At 34.7% G+C, this 17,507-nt stretch overlaps 1 protein-coding gene across 1 annotated transcript in view; it reads left to right on the top strand.

Moving 5' to 3' along the window:
* Nucleotides 1-17,507, top strand: part of NAMPT (nicotinamide phosphoribosyltransferase) — a 37,246-nt gene that overhangs the window by 4,455 nt on the left and 15,284 nt on the right. The window contains exons 2-6 of the mRNA XM_005550471.4: nucleotides 3,309-3,465; nucleotides 5,446-5,549; nucleotides 7,812-7,940; nucleotides 13,076-13,234; nucleotides 13,812-13,948. Of these exons, the coding sequence (XP_005550528.1) occupies nucleotides 3,309-3,465; nucleotides 5,446-5,549; nucleotides 7,812-7,940; nucleotides 13,076-13,234; nucleotides 13,812-13,948 (686 nt within the window). The remainder of the gene's footprint in view (nucleotides 1-3,308; nucleotides 3,466-5,445; nucleotides 5,550-7,811; nucleotides 7,941-13,075; nucleotides 13,235-13,811; nucleotides 13,949-17,507) is intronic.

The raw sequence follows: 17,507 nt of genomic DNA, 5'->3' as shown, positions 1-17,507 counted from the left end.
CTGAATAATTTTGTATTTATTGCAGAACCATTTTCTTTAGTAATAGAAGTCAAGTCAGTGCTAAAAAGTTAACATGATTTAAGAGCTTTCTTTTTGTGTTTACTTTAGAATACTATGAAACTTTTTGTTGGTATTACTTAACATTTAAAATTCAGCACTTCATTTCCCTACCATTTGACAGCCTTCCCCATCTCCGTAAATGGCACTATTATTAATGCAGTTGCTCAAACCAAAAATGTAGGATGTATTAATTCTTCCCCCTCATTATGTTCCACATCCAATTTACCAGCCTCGTTCCCCTTTACCTCCAAAAACACTGGGCGAATTCTCCTATCTAACCTAATAGCCCCTAACTCCTGCACTCTTTAGTCACCCTATAATCCATTCTTATCCACCCCACCACCAGGCTGATCCTTTTAAAAGGTGAATCATGTCATATTCACCCCAGCTTAAAGCATAATGGCTTTCCATTGCACTTGGCATAAAATCCAGGCTCCTTGGGGTAGCCTGTAAGCCTTACATGATCTCATTTCTGCCTACCTCTGACCTTATTGTGTACTTACTGTCCCCACCCTGCCACCATACTTTTAAGTACCTACCACACTGGCCTGCCTTCTGTTCTGTCCCTTATGCCAAAGCATTTCCTGTCCCCTTGTCATTTAGGTCTTGCTCATATGTCACCTTCTCAAAGAAGTCGTCTTGGTCCCCTCTAGCCCATCATTCTCTTACATTTTCATAGCATCTATCTTGATCTGAAATTACTTGGTTTATGTATTTTTTTTCTTCCTTCTTCAGCACTTATTAGTCCTGTGAAAATAGAGACCATGTCAGTCTGTTTTCTTTCTCATCCTCGGTGTCTGAAGTAGGTACAGAATATGTATTTGTGAATGAAGTATTTATAAAATAACAGTTGATTTGAATTTATGCTATATTATTCCATGTTCTGGTGAAGATTCAAAATGGCCTGTTTAGGAGAAAGTGAAATGAAGAGGACAGTAAACTAGCAAAACTAGAATCATTATAAATCCTTTTGAGTATATTGTTAGAAATATTTTCTTAAAAAGCTCTGCTTTAAAAACATTTTCCCATTAAACAACATGTACATATGCCTCTATAAGTAGACCTAAACATGCTCTGTATTCTTTTGTAAACTTGTTAAGTGTTAGTAGATGGTTAATAAATGGTGTTTCTTGGCTAATTATCTGCAAGTTTGCCTAGATAACTTAGATTCGTTGGCTGTATTCTAAAACAATACTCTTAAGGTTCTCCAAAGATTTTTAGAGTTCATACTTTGTTTCTAATGAAGCAGTTTAGACAGTTTTGTATTTTAAATATTTGTTTTCAGAAAAGGCATTCTAAGTAAAGGTAGGTTTTAAAGTACTGTAATTAGAGAACATAGCGGAAGCTTTAAAATTGTAAATATTTAATTATTGTCCAGAATTGGAGCTGTATTTGTATAAAGGAAAATTTTTAGTATACTTTTAGACGGAGTTATGGAGCTAAATAGCTTAGAGACATTCCCATTTAGATTTGACTCTTCATTTTCTCAGAAAAAGAAAATAACTTGCCTTCTAGTAATTTTAAATCTGATATAGAATGCACCATTAAGTATCTGAACAGTAAGGGTCAAACTATTGAGAAATAAAACTATGAATCAGACTTAGAAACTTGTGCTATAAGATCCACACCTTTTTTCAAGTTTTACTTCATCATGTGTGCTTTTCTTCTACCTCACTACTTAGTCCCACTAAAGAAGTTGGAGTTATTTACATTGTAAACTGGATATTTTAATTTTTAGGTACATCTTGGGTGTGTTTTTAGGTAGAGGTGTCTTTTTCTTCAGTTTCATAAGTAGTTGAAGTAGTGGTCATATTTATTACTACAGACTCATTCGTAAATATATTTGTTTTTGCATTTTAGTGAATTGACATAAATTTCATTGCTGTAGATTCTGTATTAGCTATCTTGCTTAGCTACTTCTTAAATTTTATTAAAGTGGGATCAGCCCCGGATTCTAACCTTAATAAGCCCTGACATATACTTCTAGGTTTTGATGAGACTTCCCTGTACCTTTTAGTATATTGCTATCTATTATACCTGAGGAAAACAGAAAGCTCCTGGTCTCCTGCTTGACTTAAACTCTCAGATCACCTGTTACTATAAAGATTTACCTCCAAGGTTGTCTGTGTGCTGCATTAGGGGCTATTTTTGTAGATTTGCAAGTATGCTACCATTGGCAAGGAAACAGCACATTCATTCAGAAACATCAATGGGAATATATTCGTTTTAGGATTCTTGTACTAAGCTATGAAGATTCTTGAGGATAGAGCCAAGTTTTACTGAGATTGAGACTGTGTACCCAAAGACAGCATTGACTTTCCTAAACTTGAGATCAAAGCTAAACAGGAAAAATGGTTTATGTTCACAGTGATCACTCATGAAAAATGGTCTGCAAAGATTTATTCCACCATTGCCATGATTCACCCTATACCTTAAGGCACTATTATTCTTAGTCTTGAAATTGGGAAAATACACATTATTATTCCACTTTATTTTTTATTGGTAAAATGTTTTAATATGGTTAAAACATGGAAATAAATTCAAAGTATAATGAACACTCACTTTTTGCTTTTTCTTAAAACAAAAGCAGATAAATTTTTTACGTAGTGGCTCTTACCCAAGTTCATGGAAAAGAATTTTGTGCTTAAGGAAGACCTCTTCATATTTTAAACTCACAAGGATTTGATGTTTCATTGTATAAGAATTTATTTTCCAATTAGGTGGGTGATTTGAGAAAAAGAGATTACAAAACAGGATTTTTTTTCCTTTGCTGCCGCTGCTGTTGCTGTCATCCAGGTTTTCATAGTGTCACTATATACAAGTAAGGTAGTCATGATAAGTCATTGACTTTTGGAACATATTGCATTGAGATATTAATAGTACCAAATTCTGCTGTCTTTCAGTTCATTCTTTTGCCCATTAGGCAGCTGCTTCTCTCTCTCTTCGCCTGAATGAAGGGACTATTCCCCAAAACCAAATGAAATACTTTTCCAACGTAGAGGCCTTGTAGTAGGTTTAATGTGCTTGTATGTAAGATTTAATGCTCTCCTGTGGTTTTAAGATACTGAACTATGAAAATATCTTAGTAAGATACTTATTTTTTGTTTGATATAGCCAGGGAAAGAAACTGGTTAATAGCAAACAAGAAGTATAGTTTCTCTGGTTTTGGAGTAACTTCAAGCCTTTTCTGTTGCGATTTATAGTCTGCTCATCGGTGTTTTCTAACAGAAGTGTTTTTCTTTACATAGGTTACTCACTATAAACAGTATCCACCCAACACAAGCAAAGTTTATTCCTACTTTGAATGCCGTGAAAAGAAGACAGAAAACTCCAAATTAAGGAAGGTGAAATACGAGGAAACAGTATTTTATGGGTTGCAGTACATTCTTAATAAGTACTTAAAAGGTACTACTTTTCCTAGTATATTTTAAACACTGCTTATTACTCTAACAAATCTGTTAATTTGGATGCATTAAATCTTATAATTTGGTGTGTTTGTGTTTGATGTTCTAAGTATGAGAAAAGTTTTCTGAAATAAAAGGTTTTTTGTTTTTTTTGAAACCGAGTTTTGCTCTTGTTGCCCAGGCTAGAGTGCAATGGCACAGTCTCAGCTCACTGCAACCTCCACCTCGTGGATTCAAGCAATTCTCCTGCCTCAGCCTCCCGAGTAGCTGGGATTACAGTCATGCCCCACCACACCCAGCTAATTTTGTATTTTTAGTAGAGATGGGGTTTCTCCGTGTTGGTTAGGCTGGTCTTGATCTTCCGACCTCAGGTGATCCACCCGTCTCCACCTCCCAAAGTGCTGTGATTACAGGCATGAGCCACCGTGCCTGGCCGAAATAAAAGTTTTGAAATGAGTTTAGAAAAGTCGGTAATTTTTGGAGGCTAATCTGGTTTCTTATACTTTAGTTATTAATTCAAAGTAAAGGATTTGTTACTGAACTGGAAACTCCTTTTGAATTATGGTAGCAATCATAATTAGAATGTTTTTATATTAGCCAGTTTCTTTAAAAAACCCATTTTTAAAAACTACCTGTGTCTCTGGACTTAGTTGCAAATGCATATTAAAACAAAAATCCCCCAAACAATTTCTGTGCTTTCTTATTTGAAAGGCCATTTCTAATCCATTTTTGTAATGGTGTTTCTAGGGGGAAAACAGTTCCCAAACACATTATACATGTTGGAAAAGTTTATCTCTAACCTTTTGAATTAAACATAATTTCAGAATTGAATACAGAGTAAGCTGAATTTTAGGCAAATAACTCTTTTCTATAATATTGACTCTTTTAAGATTAGGCAGTTCAGATAGTCTTATACTACTGAAAACCTAGCTAGATATCAGAAGTAATTATTAGTGGCAAGAATACCAAAGTTAATACAAAAGTTTTTTTGTTTTGTTTTTTTTAGACAGGGTCTCACTCAGTCACCCAGGCTGGAGTGCGGTGGCGCAATCTTGGCTGTCTGCAGCCTCCGTCTCCCAGGCTCCAGCGATCCTCCCTGCTCGGCCTCTCAAGTAACTGGGACCACAGGCTCACACCACCATGCCTGGCTACTTTTTGTATTTTTTGTAGAGACAGGGTTTCACCATGTGGGCCAGGCTCCTCTCAGACTTTTGAGTTCTCAAGTGATCTGCCTGCCTTGGCCTCCCAAAATGCTGGGATTACAGACATGAGCCACCATGCCTGGCCCCAAGATGTTTCAAATGAGTTTACTAGTTAACTTGTATTAAGTTACCAGAGACTGATAGCACACTTTAATTTAGCCATACAACTTAAGAACTTTGTAAAATATTATTATTAATTATAACTAAAATGTATTGATTACCTATTCTAGGCCAGCATTATTGTAAGTGGTTCATATGTCTTAACTCATTTTGTTCTCACAACCATCATATAAGTGGGTACTCAACTTTATCCTCATTTACGGATAAGAAAAGTTAATTAAAAGTGTGTTGTTTGTGGGGGCAAACATTTAGTAATCGTGGAAATTACTGGCTTATCAACCCTGAAGATGCCACATTCTTTACGAACGAAGTGAGAAGGTTCATTTGGATGTAAGAAGCTTTTGAGTCATCTCAGAGTTGAAAAGTACCAAAATTAATCGAGAGAAAAAATTAATATAATTTTTAAAAGCTATGCAAGTAATAGTGTTTTCTATTACACATCTGCTTTTACAATAAATTAACATTTATACTTTGAGTGATTAGAAGTACAAACTCCTTTTCTGACTCTGCTGTTGATTCTGGGTGAGTCATTTAACCTCTTAGTTGTATTTTTAATCCATAGAATGGGTGAAATAGCCAAAGTTATTAATTCTATGACAGTTCAGCAACTCACAGAATGCACCTTTAGAAATGTAAACAGGACGTGTATATTCTTTTAGGTAAAGTAGTAACCAAAGAGAAAATCCAGGAAGCCAAAGAGGTCTACAAAGAACATTTCCAAGATGATGTCTTTAATGAAAAGGGATGGAACTACATTCTTGAGGTAAAAGATGGTTTCATGTTTTGGTCTGTTTTGGTTTTTCTTTTAGTTCAAAACTTCTTGCAAAAGAATTTGTTTCTGTTTTTTTTTTTTTTTTTTTTTTTTTGAGACAAAGTCTCACTCTGTCACCCAGGCTGGAGTGCAGTGTGGCACAGTCTTGGCTCACTGCAACCTCCGCTTCCTAGGTTCAAGCTATTCTGCTGCCGTAGCCTCCTGAGTAGCTGGGACTACAGGCACACACCACCACACCTGGCTAATTTTTGTATTTTTAGTAGAGATGGGGTTTTACCATGTTGGCCAGGCTGGTCGCGAACTCCTGACTTCAAGTAATCTGCCCACCTTGGCCTCCCAAAGTGCTGGGCTTACAGGTGTGAGCCACTATCCCCAGCCAGAATTGAATAGGAGATTAGAGTATCATTACAGTTCTTTTTTGTTTGTGATCTGAATATAATGACTATTTTAGACATCCTTTTGAAAAGTTAAGGTTGACATGTTATCCCTCTCCCCACATTCCCCATGTTACATCATTAGCATATAGAATCTACAGCAAGTCTAATTAATAAAAATGAATTATAACTTAAATAACATTTTTGAGAAAGAATTCATTCTTGAAAATACACTATAGGTAGGAAAGAGCATGGTTATTTGGCAGTTTCAAAATGTAGGTCTGTTTTCTTGACTGAAAATAGATGCTGTGAGTCTATCACTACACACAGTTCTGGGAAGTTTCTCACTGAATAGTGAGAATGGCTTGGTGCTGATCCACAAAGTTGATTTTTAGTAGTCTTGACTGTATTATATTTATATCTAGTATGTTTGAATTTATTGCTTAGATATCAAGGCACTCAAAGACATGGTAATATAATTATAAGAGTTGAATATCCCGTGGTGGTTTCCTTTTATTACAGTGATCAGTTGGGAATGGAATCTTTTGGTGTATCTTGATGTTGAGTGTTACTTTAAGTCTCACAAACGAAAGTTTCTTACATTGAACAGACTGTCAAACATAGAATAATTAGAAATACTTTAACTTTCATGCCTATATGACAATACTGAGCTATACTATTTGGTACTTATGGGTCTTGAAAAAGCCAGGTAAGCACTCTGTGCTGCACTTTCCCCGAATCTTAAATAAGGTCAGTAGAATCTGTGAGCTATCACCTGCACTTGCTCCATTTCTCTTCTATGAGGTTTGTTGTAAGCATAGTACAGTAATAAGTTTACGTGCTATGCTTATTACTATACTGTCCAGTGGCCAGGGCTGTAAGTCGTTTGATTATATGATCAGAAAATCTTGGGGAACTAAAGGTTCTCTAGAGATAATCTGGTCTAACCCCATTTTACAAACAGAATCTGACACCTAGAGATGGCAAGTGACTTGCCCAAGGTCTCCCCAGTGCTTTTGAGTCCAAACTAGAACCTGTAGGGCAATGTTCTTTTTGCTATACACTGTGCCTCCAGTGCTTCTTTTAAACAGATTTTTCTTTTATTTAATTACCTTGTCCCAAATCACATAAATAAATTATCAGGATTTCTGAAGCAGCTTGCCTTCCTCTAGTGAATAGTTAGGTACAGCTTTTAGCTTTAAAAGGGAGGCACAGTGTCACATAACAAATAATCTTCAGCCTAATTTTTAATTTTGGAGGCAATTATTGCATTAAGAGGAAGTCAGTTAAGTCAGACTTGAGTGTTAATTGCCAAGATTCTGCGTTTGGTCTGTCTCATAGTTTCATATCCACCACCAGAATAAAGAGGGAACCTATTTTGTTTCTTCTGCAGGGATTTCCCTAGCTCTCCTTCTCTCTCGTTTTGTTTTCTTTTGTTCTTTAATAGCCGTCCTTTATCTTTCAGTCTGCAGCCTTTATTTTGTGAAAATGACGAATTTAAAATAAAGATAGTGTTCTTGGAATACTTTTAGAATATGTTGGAATAAACGCATCCTTTTTCGTTTTCTGAAAGAGCGGGGAAAAAGCAACAGTTTTGTTTTGATCAGTTTGGAATTTTCTGTCACTTGTAGTGATAAATGTTCTTAGCAGAAGCACATGTCATCATTAAACTTAACAATTAATATCAGTACCTATGTTAATAATTTTAACTAGTTTTTAGAAGGATAAGGACATTCTGACTAGATTACGGTAACATCTACAATTGCAATTTCAATGACAGTAAATTTAGATTCTATAAAATGTAAAGAACCTTTAGTAAAACAGCAGGTAATTGAGTGTCATCTGTTAAATAAATAAATTTATCATTTTCTCCTGCCAGAAATATGATGGGCATCTTCCAATAGAAGTAAAAGCTGTTCCTGAGGGCTCTGTCATTCCCAGAGGAAATGTTCTCTTCACGGTGGAAAACACAGATCCAGAGTGTTACTGGCTTACAAATTGGATTGAGGTAAATTGCTTTTTTGTTTTTTTAATTCTTATTTAACATTAATTGAATAAAGACCATTGAACTGAGATTACAGTTTAGAATTTGTTACTAATAAAGCTATATATATAATCTCCTATAATTTACTTAACCTTTCCAGGCTTCAATTTCCTCATCTATAAAATGACAGACTAATCTTTAAGGTTTCTTCTAGTAGAATAGAATGTTCTGAGATTTTGTTTAAATCAAATTATTGAGAGTGATTGTTTTCAAAACTTAGTTGGCTTAAAACTTATCCTTTCATCTAATTCATTGCCATTTTAAATGTGTATTATCTTAGAGCAAACTTATAACAGCATTTCTAGTAACTTACAACATTCAATGAATGATAAATGTTCAAGTTAGACTAAAGGAACTTTGTTCCAACTTTTAGTAACTACTTTCTTCATTTTTCTCGAATCAGTTTAGGTCCTGGGATCTACCATCTGTTACTTTTCAGTGTCTCATCTAAATATAAACAAGAGTTGCTATTCATATTGTTTAATTTCTCAGGAAGGGTACATTTTGGGCTTCGGGTTTATACTGCAAGCCTTTTTTTGTTTTTCTTGTATGTATACCTAAGTAGTCATATGTTTTCACATGGTCAGAGTTTTGATAATAATACTCTACTTGACTTCTGAACAGTTTAATCATAGATTTAATCTGTGAGAGGAAATATACCCTCGAAAGTAACTATAGAAATAACACCTTACTATCTGGTGGCAATTTACTTAGTTCTTAGAACTGACTAATTAGTTTGTTGGTTAAAGTAATTTGCTATTTGCTATTATATTGTAAAATAGTACATTTGAGGCTCACTTAAAAAATTGAAAAAACATTGAAATATAAGAGGTCCAAGAATATGTTTGAAACACATTTTGCTAAGTTGACAGAAAATTAATAGACTTTTGATGGGCCATTAACTAATAATAGACTAAAAAAAAATAGGTACAGTTAAATAAAGGGTTTAAATAGTCTATACCATATACTAAAACTATTAGCTGTGAACCGTAAAAGAGAATATATTTTACTGGTTTCTGTAGAGCTGTAAATAGTGTTTGTACTGGCAAATATTTGATTTTGAGGGGATGGTGTTACAAAAACACAAGAGTAGAAGAGTTGTGCATGTCATCTAGGCTAGCCTTTTACCTTAAATGCCAAAGATCCCAACCAGGTAAACCTAACTTAGAAAATTTGTCATCTATGGATTAACCTTTTTCATATTGTTCTTTTTAGTTGTCTGACTGGGGATTTAGTCAGTAAGTACTCTTCCTTATGTCTAATTAAACTTTCCTAAAGCAGATATTTATGGAAGTAGAGAATTAGATATCATTTCACCTTGCTTCCTTGTACAGTTTTCTTTGGCCTTAAAAGTAAATTTTTTAAAATAAAATTTTTAAAACATTTAAATAAATTTTTAATAAAAAACTTATTTTTGGTGTATCCAACTAGGAAACCATAAAGTAAAAAAAAAAAAAAAAATCAATTATTTTAAAGCAGTTTACCAAATATATAAATATTTTTAAAAGTTATTAAACATAAATCTAGTATGGGACTGTTCGATACTGTTTTTTTAGTAGTACATAGACCCTTGCTTTTTTTTGCTTATAACATGAAACAATTTATATTGAGTTTACCTTTTTTATACTAATATATATTAAGTTATTTCCGTCCTAAATAGGCATTTATAGCTAAAGCATAAAAACTTATAGTCTGATACTGTCTATCCCTTATTGTAGTTTCTGACAGATCCTATTTTTTAAAATGTGTTTATTCTGCATATCAGATCTCCAGAATAGACTTCTTCATAGATATTTTGCATCTCTTGTGGGGACAGAGGAAATTCATCCTACTCTTATCAATCCCCAACCTTAAGTTTACCACCTTGTATTTGAAATCTGTTCCCATCCCCAACAAACTTGTTATTTTCAAATTTGAAAATATTCTTTAAACAGATCTTGATTTAAAACATTTTCAGTAATAGCATCAAATAGTATTTCTTTCAGTTTTCTTTCCCACTGTATTTTCAGTTATTAATAACTATTGATTGTTATTCACCTGTTAGTAGCACACAGAATTCTAAAATACTGAAATTGAGTTGCTTTATTTCAATATTGGTGCCAGAAGAAACCTTAGTCCTCTCACATTTCATAACAATTTTAAGAGCACCTAGGAGTTCTGCAGAGGTGTCTCAGGCTTACAAGGGGGCTGAGGAACCAGCATAGTGGGCTAAACTTATCCCTTTCTTCCACCAAAAAGCAAAACAAGACCTTTCTACTATTAAGAAGAAAAGGAAAGTTGATTTTAAAAACGATTATACTGACCAAATGTCATTTCACAGATGGGGAAATTGCGTCCTGAGAGATGGACTGGTGAACAGAGTAGGTGCAGTGCCCTTTCTGCTGTACCATCCCATTTCTCATTCTTTAAAGCCTTTATCCTGCATCCTGCATGGTAGCATTGTAATAACACTTCCGGAAGGAAATTTACAGGTTTACTTCCTTTAGTCTTAGTTTCAACTAATAATTTTGATTTGTGTGGGCAAATTGCTATTTTGGAAAAGTTTCCAACAAGGCCTACTTTATTAGACCTTGGATTAACCCAAACTAACTTGCCTTTTTTTCCCTTGCTTACACCTACAGTGATCTTTTTAAAAGGGGAGTGATTTTATTAAGAGTATAATTTAAGCTGATTTTGTTGGACTATGGAAAGGAAACGGTGATGTGAAGGATCACTGTGTCTCATAGTTATTTCTCTCCTTCCCTGGCATTTTTCGAGGGGTAAGGTCAATCTTCTACCTTTATAACTCAACTAGAGTTTTTCACATTATGTTTTATATCTTTCTCATACTCCTAGATAATATCAGTATTTGAGTTGAATTAAATGTAAGAGCTGATTGACTTAAATTCAACAAGTGAATATTGATTTAAGTACCAGCTGTGTACCCAAAAAAATGCTGGGCACAGAAGTTAGAGTAAGATGTCTCACTTAAAGGGCCTTTGAGGGAGAGGTGACGATTCATTCTGAACTAATCACTAATATCATTAAGAATTAGTGCAAGTTGGCAGCAGAAAATAGGTAATTCTGTCTAAAGGAATCATGAAATGGAAAATAAGCTTTTAATAAGGAGAAGGCACAGTGTTCTTAGGATGACAAATAGTCCTATGGGGACTGCAGCATAAAAGTGAAAAATGTAGAAGATAAACCTTTAGATGGTAAACAAGGCAAGATTCTGGAAGATTCTCAAATTCTGTATGAATCAGCTCCACCCCTGCCCCATGGACAGTAGATGACTGTTAAAGGCTTTTAAGGAAAGATGCAACCTAAAAAAAAAAAAAAAAAAATTTATTTTAGAATGATAACCAGTGGCAATATGAGGAATAATTAGAGAGGCTAAAGATTAAAGGTAGGATAATCATGGGCCTTGGCAGTGGAATTGAAAGAGTAATTTCAGAAGCAGAATGGTCAGATGTTGGAGGTGATTGGTTATAGAGTTTAAGAATTGTACCAATTTTCTATTGTGTAACAAACTACCCCAAAACTTAATGGCTTAAAACAACTGTTATTTCTCCTGATTCTGTGGTTGACTGGATGATCGTCTGTTGGTCTTGCTTAGACATACGCATGTGCATTTAGCTAAGGGTTCAGCCAGGGCTGGACAGTCTAATGGCCTCATTCCCGTGTCTGGGGCCTCAGCTCAGATAGCTGGGACTACCAGGTCTCACTCCGTAAGAGGCTTCTTCAGAGCATGGTAGTCTTGGGGTTCTAAGAGAATGAGAGTAGAAGCTGCAAAACATCTTGAAACTGGGGCTTGGGAGTCACACATGACTTTCTCCACATTCTGTTTGTCAAAAGCCAGTCATAAGGGAAGCACAGAATCAAGAGATAAGAAAGTAGATTCCATCTCTTGATGAGAAGAGCTGCAAAGGCCATATTTAATCAGTCACAGGAGTCTAATGCTACAGGGTTTTTTAAAAAGGTGACTAGATTGGAAAGTTCAAGGTTAATCTTTTTGTTTTATTTATGTATCACTTAGCTGGTATTCAGTAAAAGCTTGCTTTGTAAAATTTAGTTAATAAATATCTTTTTGGTTCAGCACAGACATCTTAGCAGCTCTTTTTCAAACAGATTTGAAGCTGCTTCTAATGACATACTATCTGGTTTATAAAATGAAAATAGAAAATTATGATCTTAGAATGAAGAAGTGAATTTCTAACCCATGATAATTATTATGGTTGCTGCGATTAGACAGACTTTTCTGTGGAGCTTCCTGACAACCAAGAAAAAAGGAGAAATCAAGGAACTGTTCTCATCAGAAAGTAGGAACCCAACAATTCTTTCAGTTTTCTCTTTTGGGAACTTAATAGTCACTGAATTACAAAGTAGACAGTGACCTTGATTATACAACATAAGCAGAAGTGTTTCCTGTAACTTACATAAGTATTTTATCAAATACTTATATATTTGATAAAAGCTAAGCACATAAGCATAACTCAGTAAATAGAATTTTCTAGTAGTAAGCTAAAGTGCCTCAAGTATTTAATTTAGTTGTCATATTGAATCCAAGGGAAAATTAGATCTGAGACTACCTTGAGGAGTAAATGAACAACTGCTTTAGACCAATACTAATCAAAATGCAGTCCACGGACCAGTGCTGGTCCATGCCCTGTTTGATCCAAGTCCACATTAAGTACAGAAATGAGGAGTAAGCATTTAGAAACTTGGGGCAATTTGACATTGCCTCAACATCCAAGTTTCAGTGTACTTTATAAACTGTTGATCCATGACAGAATGAAACTTGTAAAAAATTTTTCCTTTTATCACATAGTCTTTCAAAATATTATTTGCTTCTTTGGAGCTTTGTATAGAAATTTGGTAATGTGAAGTTCTCTGCTATGTGGGCCTGGTGTGCTTATCTTCTTTGTTGCTGATTTGAGAGCTGAGCTATGTACTATATCTGGAGTGCACACGGCAGGCATCCTACTGTGCAGTTGTGTGTCTAGTTAATAGTATGGAAGTTCAGGACATACCTCCAAAAAAAAAAAAAAAAACTAGGATTTTCCTCAGAAAGAATGCAGTATTTTATGTCTTAATATTTGTGGTTAATTTTGTTACTACAGACTATTCTTGTTCAGTCCTGGTATCCAATCACAGTGGCCACAAATTCTAGAGAGCAGAAGAAAATATTGGCCAAATATTTGTTAGAAACTTCTGGTAACTTAGATGGTCTGGAATACAAGTTACATGATTTTGGCTACAGAGGAGTCTCTTCCCAAGAGGTAAGTAACTGAAACCAACCTCATTTAATGTAGTGTGGATTGTTGATTAGAGTACCACTATAAACTTTTGGGGATGTTACTGAGATTGATCTTGGTTCTAAGTAGGCCACATTTTGAAATTCCAAAGATTCAACCAACAGATACGTATTTAGTACCTACTACTATGTTCAGGGTACATGGGATATGTCCTTCAACAGATGTCCCTGTCCTTTATATATTAGATGGATGGACAGATGGATAGACAGAAACAGATATAATAAATATATCAGGTGTGAAATAATGCCATAAAGAAGCTCAAGGCAGGGTAAGGGAAGAGAGAGTGATGAAAAGTGGGGGTGGGACACTGTTAACTAGGTCTCTTTGAGGAGATAATAGTTGATTTTTTAAATATTTAGGAAAAACTGAATCTTTGTCATTAGGAACTGTTATCGCTGATAAATACTTTCCTAAGAATAAAGACGATTCTCATGGGAGCTATGCTATATACCTTAAATGTGGTTGACTGCATCCTGGTCTTATTATTAATGTGGGTTTTTCTTTTTCTTTTTTGGATTTTGGTTTATGATTGATTTTCCAGACTGCTGGCATAGGAGCATCTGCTCATTTGGTTAACTTCAAAGGAACAGATACAGTAGCAGGAATTGCTCTAATTAAAAAATATTATGGAACGAAAGATCCTGTTCCAGGCTATTCTGTTCCAGCAGCAGAACACAGGTAAAAAATTCTGTTTGTTTTCTAAAACTACTAATGTTTTCACTCGTGTGTGTGTAACTCAGTGACATTTTACTTAACTGCAGAGCCAGGTACCTACAATAAATCTTCATGAACTTGAGCAACCTAAATTCAGTATTTATACAGAAGTGTAAACATTAGTCTTAGAGAGGTAGAGAAATTTTATCCATCCTAGAAGAAACAATATAAGAGCTTTTTTCCAACACTTATATTGCCATAGAAGTTTTAAGGAATTTTTTTTCAATGACTGTATTGTCATATGTAGATAGATTTTATTCATTAAATTTAGAAGCACTCACTGTAAGTACCAGCCACTTTTTGCCTTTTCCCTGTCCTCCTACATGACCTTATCTATATTTGCCCTAGAAATTATCATCTGTACAGTATCTTCAGTTGCAGATGAGAAAGCAGGACCTATTGAGGAAAGAAAGGGTGTTCAGATTCTTTTTATGCTTCCTTGTTTGCTCTCACTAAACCATCTCCAGTTACCCAAGAAAAAAATTATAATCTAAACTGTGGCTGCTCTGGTCCTAGAGCTAACTTTGTTAAAAGTAAATCAGGTTTTTAAAATGTTTGTCAAACCTTATCACTGGTTTTTATAACAAAATTATTTACTATAATCATTAGGGAATATTTAAGTTCTGCTAATACTTAAAATTGCAGAGTGCTAAAACCAACAGTGAGTTTAGAATCAGGCTAAGCTTTATCGGTACTACTATTTGAGGCATATTAGTTGGCTGGTGTTCATGCAAGGCAGTCTACTGGATGCAACAAGGGATAGAAGGATATTTTTTAAAAACTGACCCTATCCTCAGGATGAGAATAATACACTAGTAATAGTCTGCTTGGTTGGTTAACTCCTTGGAAGAAGGTACAATTAAAATGCTTTAGTGTTGCAAGGGAAGGAGAGGAAGAATCATATTCCTATAGGAAAGGAAGGATCATATTTCACTAGCAGGATCAAGAAAGCTTTTATAGAAATATGCAAAATCTTCACTTCTTGAAGGATTGGTAAAATTTAATAGCCAACATTGGGCACTTACTCATTCTCTGAGTAAATATTTATTGCATGCTTATCTTGTGTCAAGCATTGTGGTGAAAGGGCAAGAATAGGGAGAGAGTGAATGTGTTGAGAGAATAAGGGCTGAAACACAGATTTTGTCGGGAGCATAGGGGAGACCGAGAAGACAGATTCAGGTTAGAAAGGGCCCTCATATTTTGGCATGGAATGTTAACTATGTGCACGTCGTGCTAGGTTGTTTTAAATTAGGCATTTTCAAATGGAAGCAGACACTGATATTTTTGAGCAAAGACGTGATGTTATGAGATAAATATCTTAGGGACTTTTTTTATAGCAGGATATCTATCCTATGGATTGAAAAAAGGAAAAACCAGAAGGTAGTCTTTATAGGAAGCTATTCCAACAGTCTTAAGGTGATGAAGCCCAGACTAAGGTACTAAATAAATGGAAAGAAATAGGTAAAGATGAGCAATGGCTTGGGAGATAAAATTGCTCAAAGTTGGTGATTTAGTTGGTGATTTGAGTTGGGACTCAGTAGAAAATAGATTCAGCCGATGTTTATGAGCATTGTATTAGTAAGGCCTTGTTGAACCTTTTACAAACAACTTTCAAGACTAGGAAACTGGGAAAATAAGAGTGTCAAAAAGTTTTAAGAGTTATTTTTTGTTTGACCTTAGATGTATATACATCTTTTAAAACTCTAATGTAGTACGCACATATTAGACTCTCCACTGATGGTTATTTCAAAGTAGTAACATCATGATAAGGAGAACAAAGATAATATCTTCTTTAGGGCTATCTTCTTCAGGACTTTCTTGTCAAAATGAAAAGGATACTGTATGTGGGCATGGGATAAAAATCCATTTTATTTTTATGGTCTCATATTCATTGCATTTGTAAAATTTGACTCCTTAATATATACAAATGCTTCACATGTTCTTAATAGAATGTCTTTTAAACAACAGCATAGTATAGCAAAAAGAGGACTGGACTGAAAGTTGGGAAATCTGGGTTACCTTCCGGCTGACATAGTGGGTGGCCTTGGGCAAGTCACTTATCTCTCTCAAGTCACTTATCTCTCTGTTCTTCATTTCCTCCATCCAACCAAACAAAAGGAGGAGCTGAAGTTTTACATCTCCAACATGACAAGGTCATTGATGATAAATGAGCTAACATCTAAAATAACTTTAAAATAGAGAACTCTATAAATTTAGAGGTTTACCATTATCATATGTATCTTAATAGACGAGTCTGCACCTAGAAATACTTAATTACAGAAGCTTTTTTTCTCAAACTTTGGAAAGTTATCTAATTTAATTTGGTGCTTGAAATTAGGATTTATGGCATTGGTAGAATTCATTGATGATTATTTATGATCTTCATATATCAAATACTGTACTAGACTAATAGAGGTTATGATTGGACTAGACAGAGGGTGCCAGAGCAAGTGTCTGTGGGACACTGAGATGAAGATATTCAACTTTCCATCTAACAAAGTAGATCCAAAGCCCGGAAGAAAAACAGAGGCTAAGATACACATACTGGAAACTCTCATGCAGGGACTTTTTTTTTTTTTTTTTTTTAAGCTTTTGAGTGTTTCACACAAGATGTTACAGAAGACAAGTGCCTAAGTTAGAACCATGAGAAATACTGCCATTTGACATGTTAGATTGAAGAAGGAGAGCACAGCATCTGGGGAAGACTGAAAAGGGAACCATAGAAATAGGGGGAAAAAAGGTGAAACATGGGAGATGTCATTGAAGTCAAGAGAAAGAAAGCATCAGGAAAATTGCTAGACATGATACAACTAGATTGTTAGATGACTTGTTGATACAACATTATAAGCAATGACCCCTTAACTGTAGGAGTTACTTTATACATTGTAAAGTTCTCCAGTATTGGTATTCACTGATCTTAATTCTCTCCTTTTTAAAGAGGAAGGTTGCAGATCTGAATATGAAGAGGAGCTTCTCTTCAGTCATATCTTAATTTTCATTTAGCCTACAGATGCATGAAGTAGAGAATCGACATAGCTACTGGCAGCCTCTGTAGCTGTTAAGAAGAGTGTTCACTAATGAGTTTTATATAAACAGGTTCTCTCTCAATTTTGGATTCTGGGTAGTAGTCTTTACAATCTTGAAATGTACATGCTGCACTACCCCAGGTGTACCATTGACAGTATGGGAAAAGGTTATAACTCTAGTCCTTTAAAAAAAAACACACACGTTGTATAAAGTGATAATTTCAGACATAAAGTCTGACTCTTCAAACAGTTATAAGTTAAACTTATACCTAGTTGGGCTTTATAATAAATGAATGTGCTATCTTTTTATTATTTCCTGAGGAGAACAGATTAGAGACAGACTAGAAAATTAGGGAGAATGACCAATTGCTTGGCATAATGCAATGGTAATTTTCAAAATTATTAAGTTGTTTGAGATCTTTTAAAATTATTTACATTATATATTAACAAATATTTACACAGGTTGAGCATCCCGAATCCAAAATGCTCCAAAATCT

The sequence above is a fragment of the Macaca fascicularis genome, chromosome 3, assembly GCF_037993035.2.
Source record: "Macaca fascicularis isolate 582-1 chromosome 3, T2T-MFA8v1.1".
NCBI classification, from domain to species: Eukaryota; Metazoa; Chordata; class Mammalia; order Primates; family Cercopithecidae; genus Macaca; species Macaca fascicularis.
This window is presented reverse-complemented; position numbering and strand designations above follow the sequence as displayed.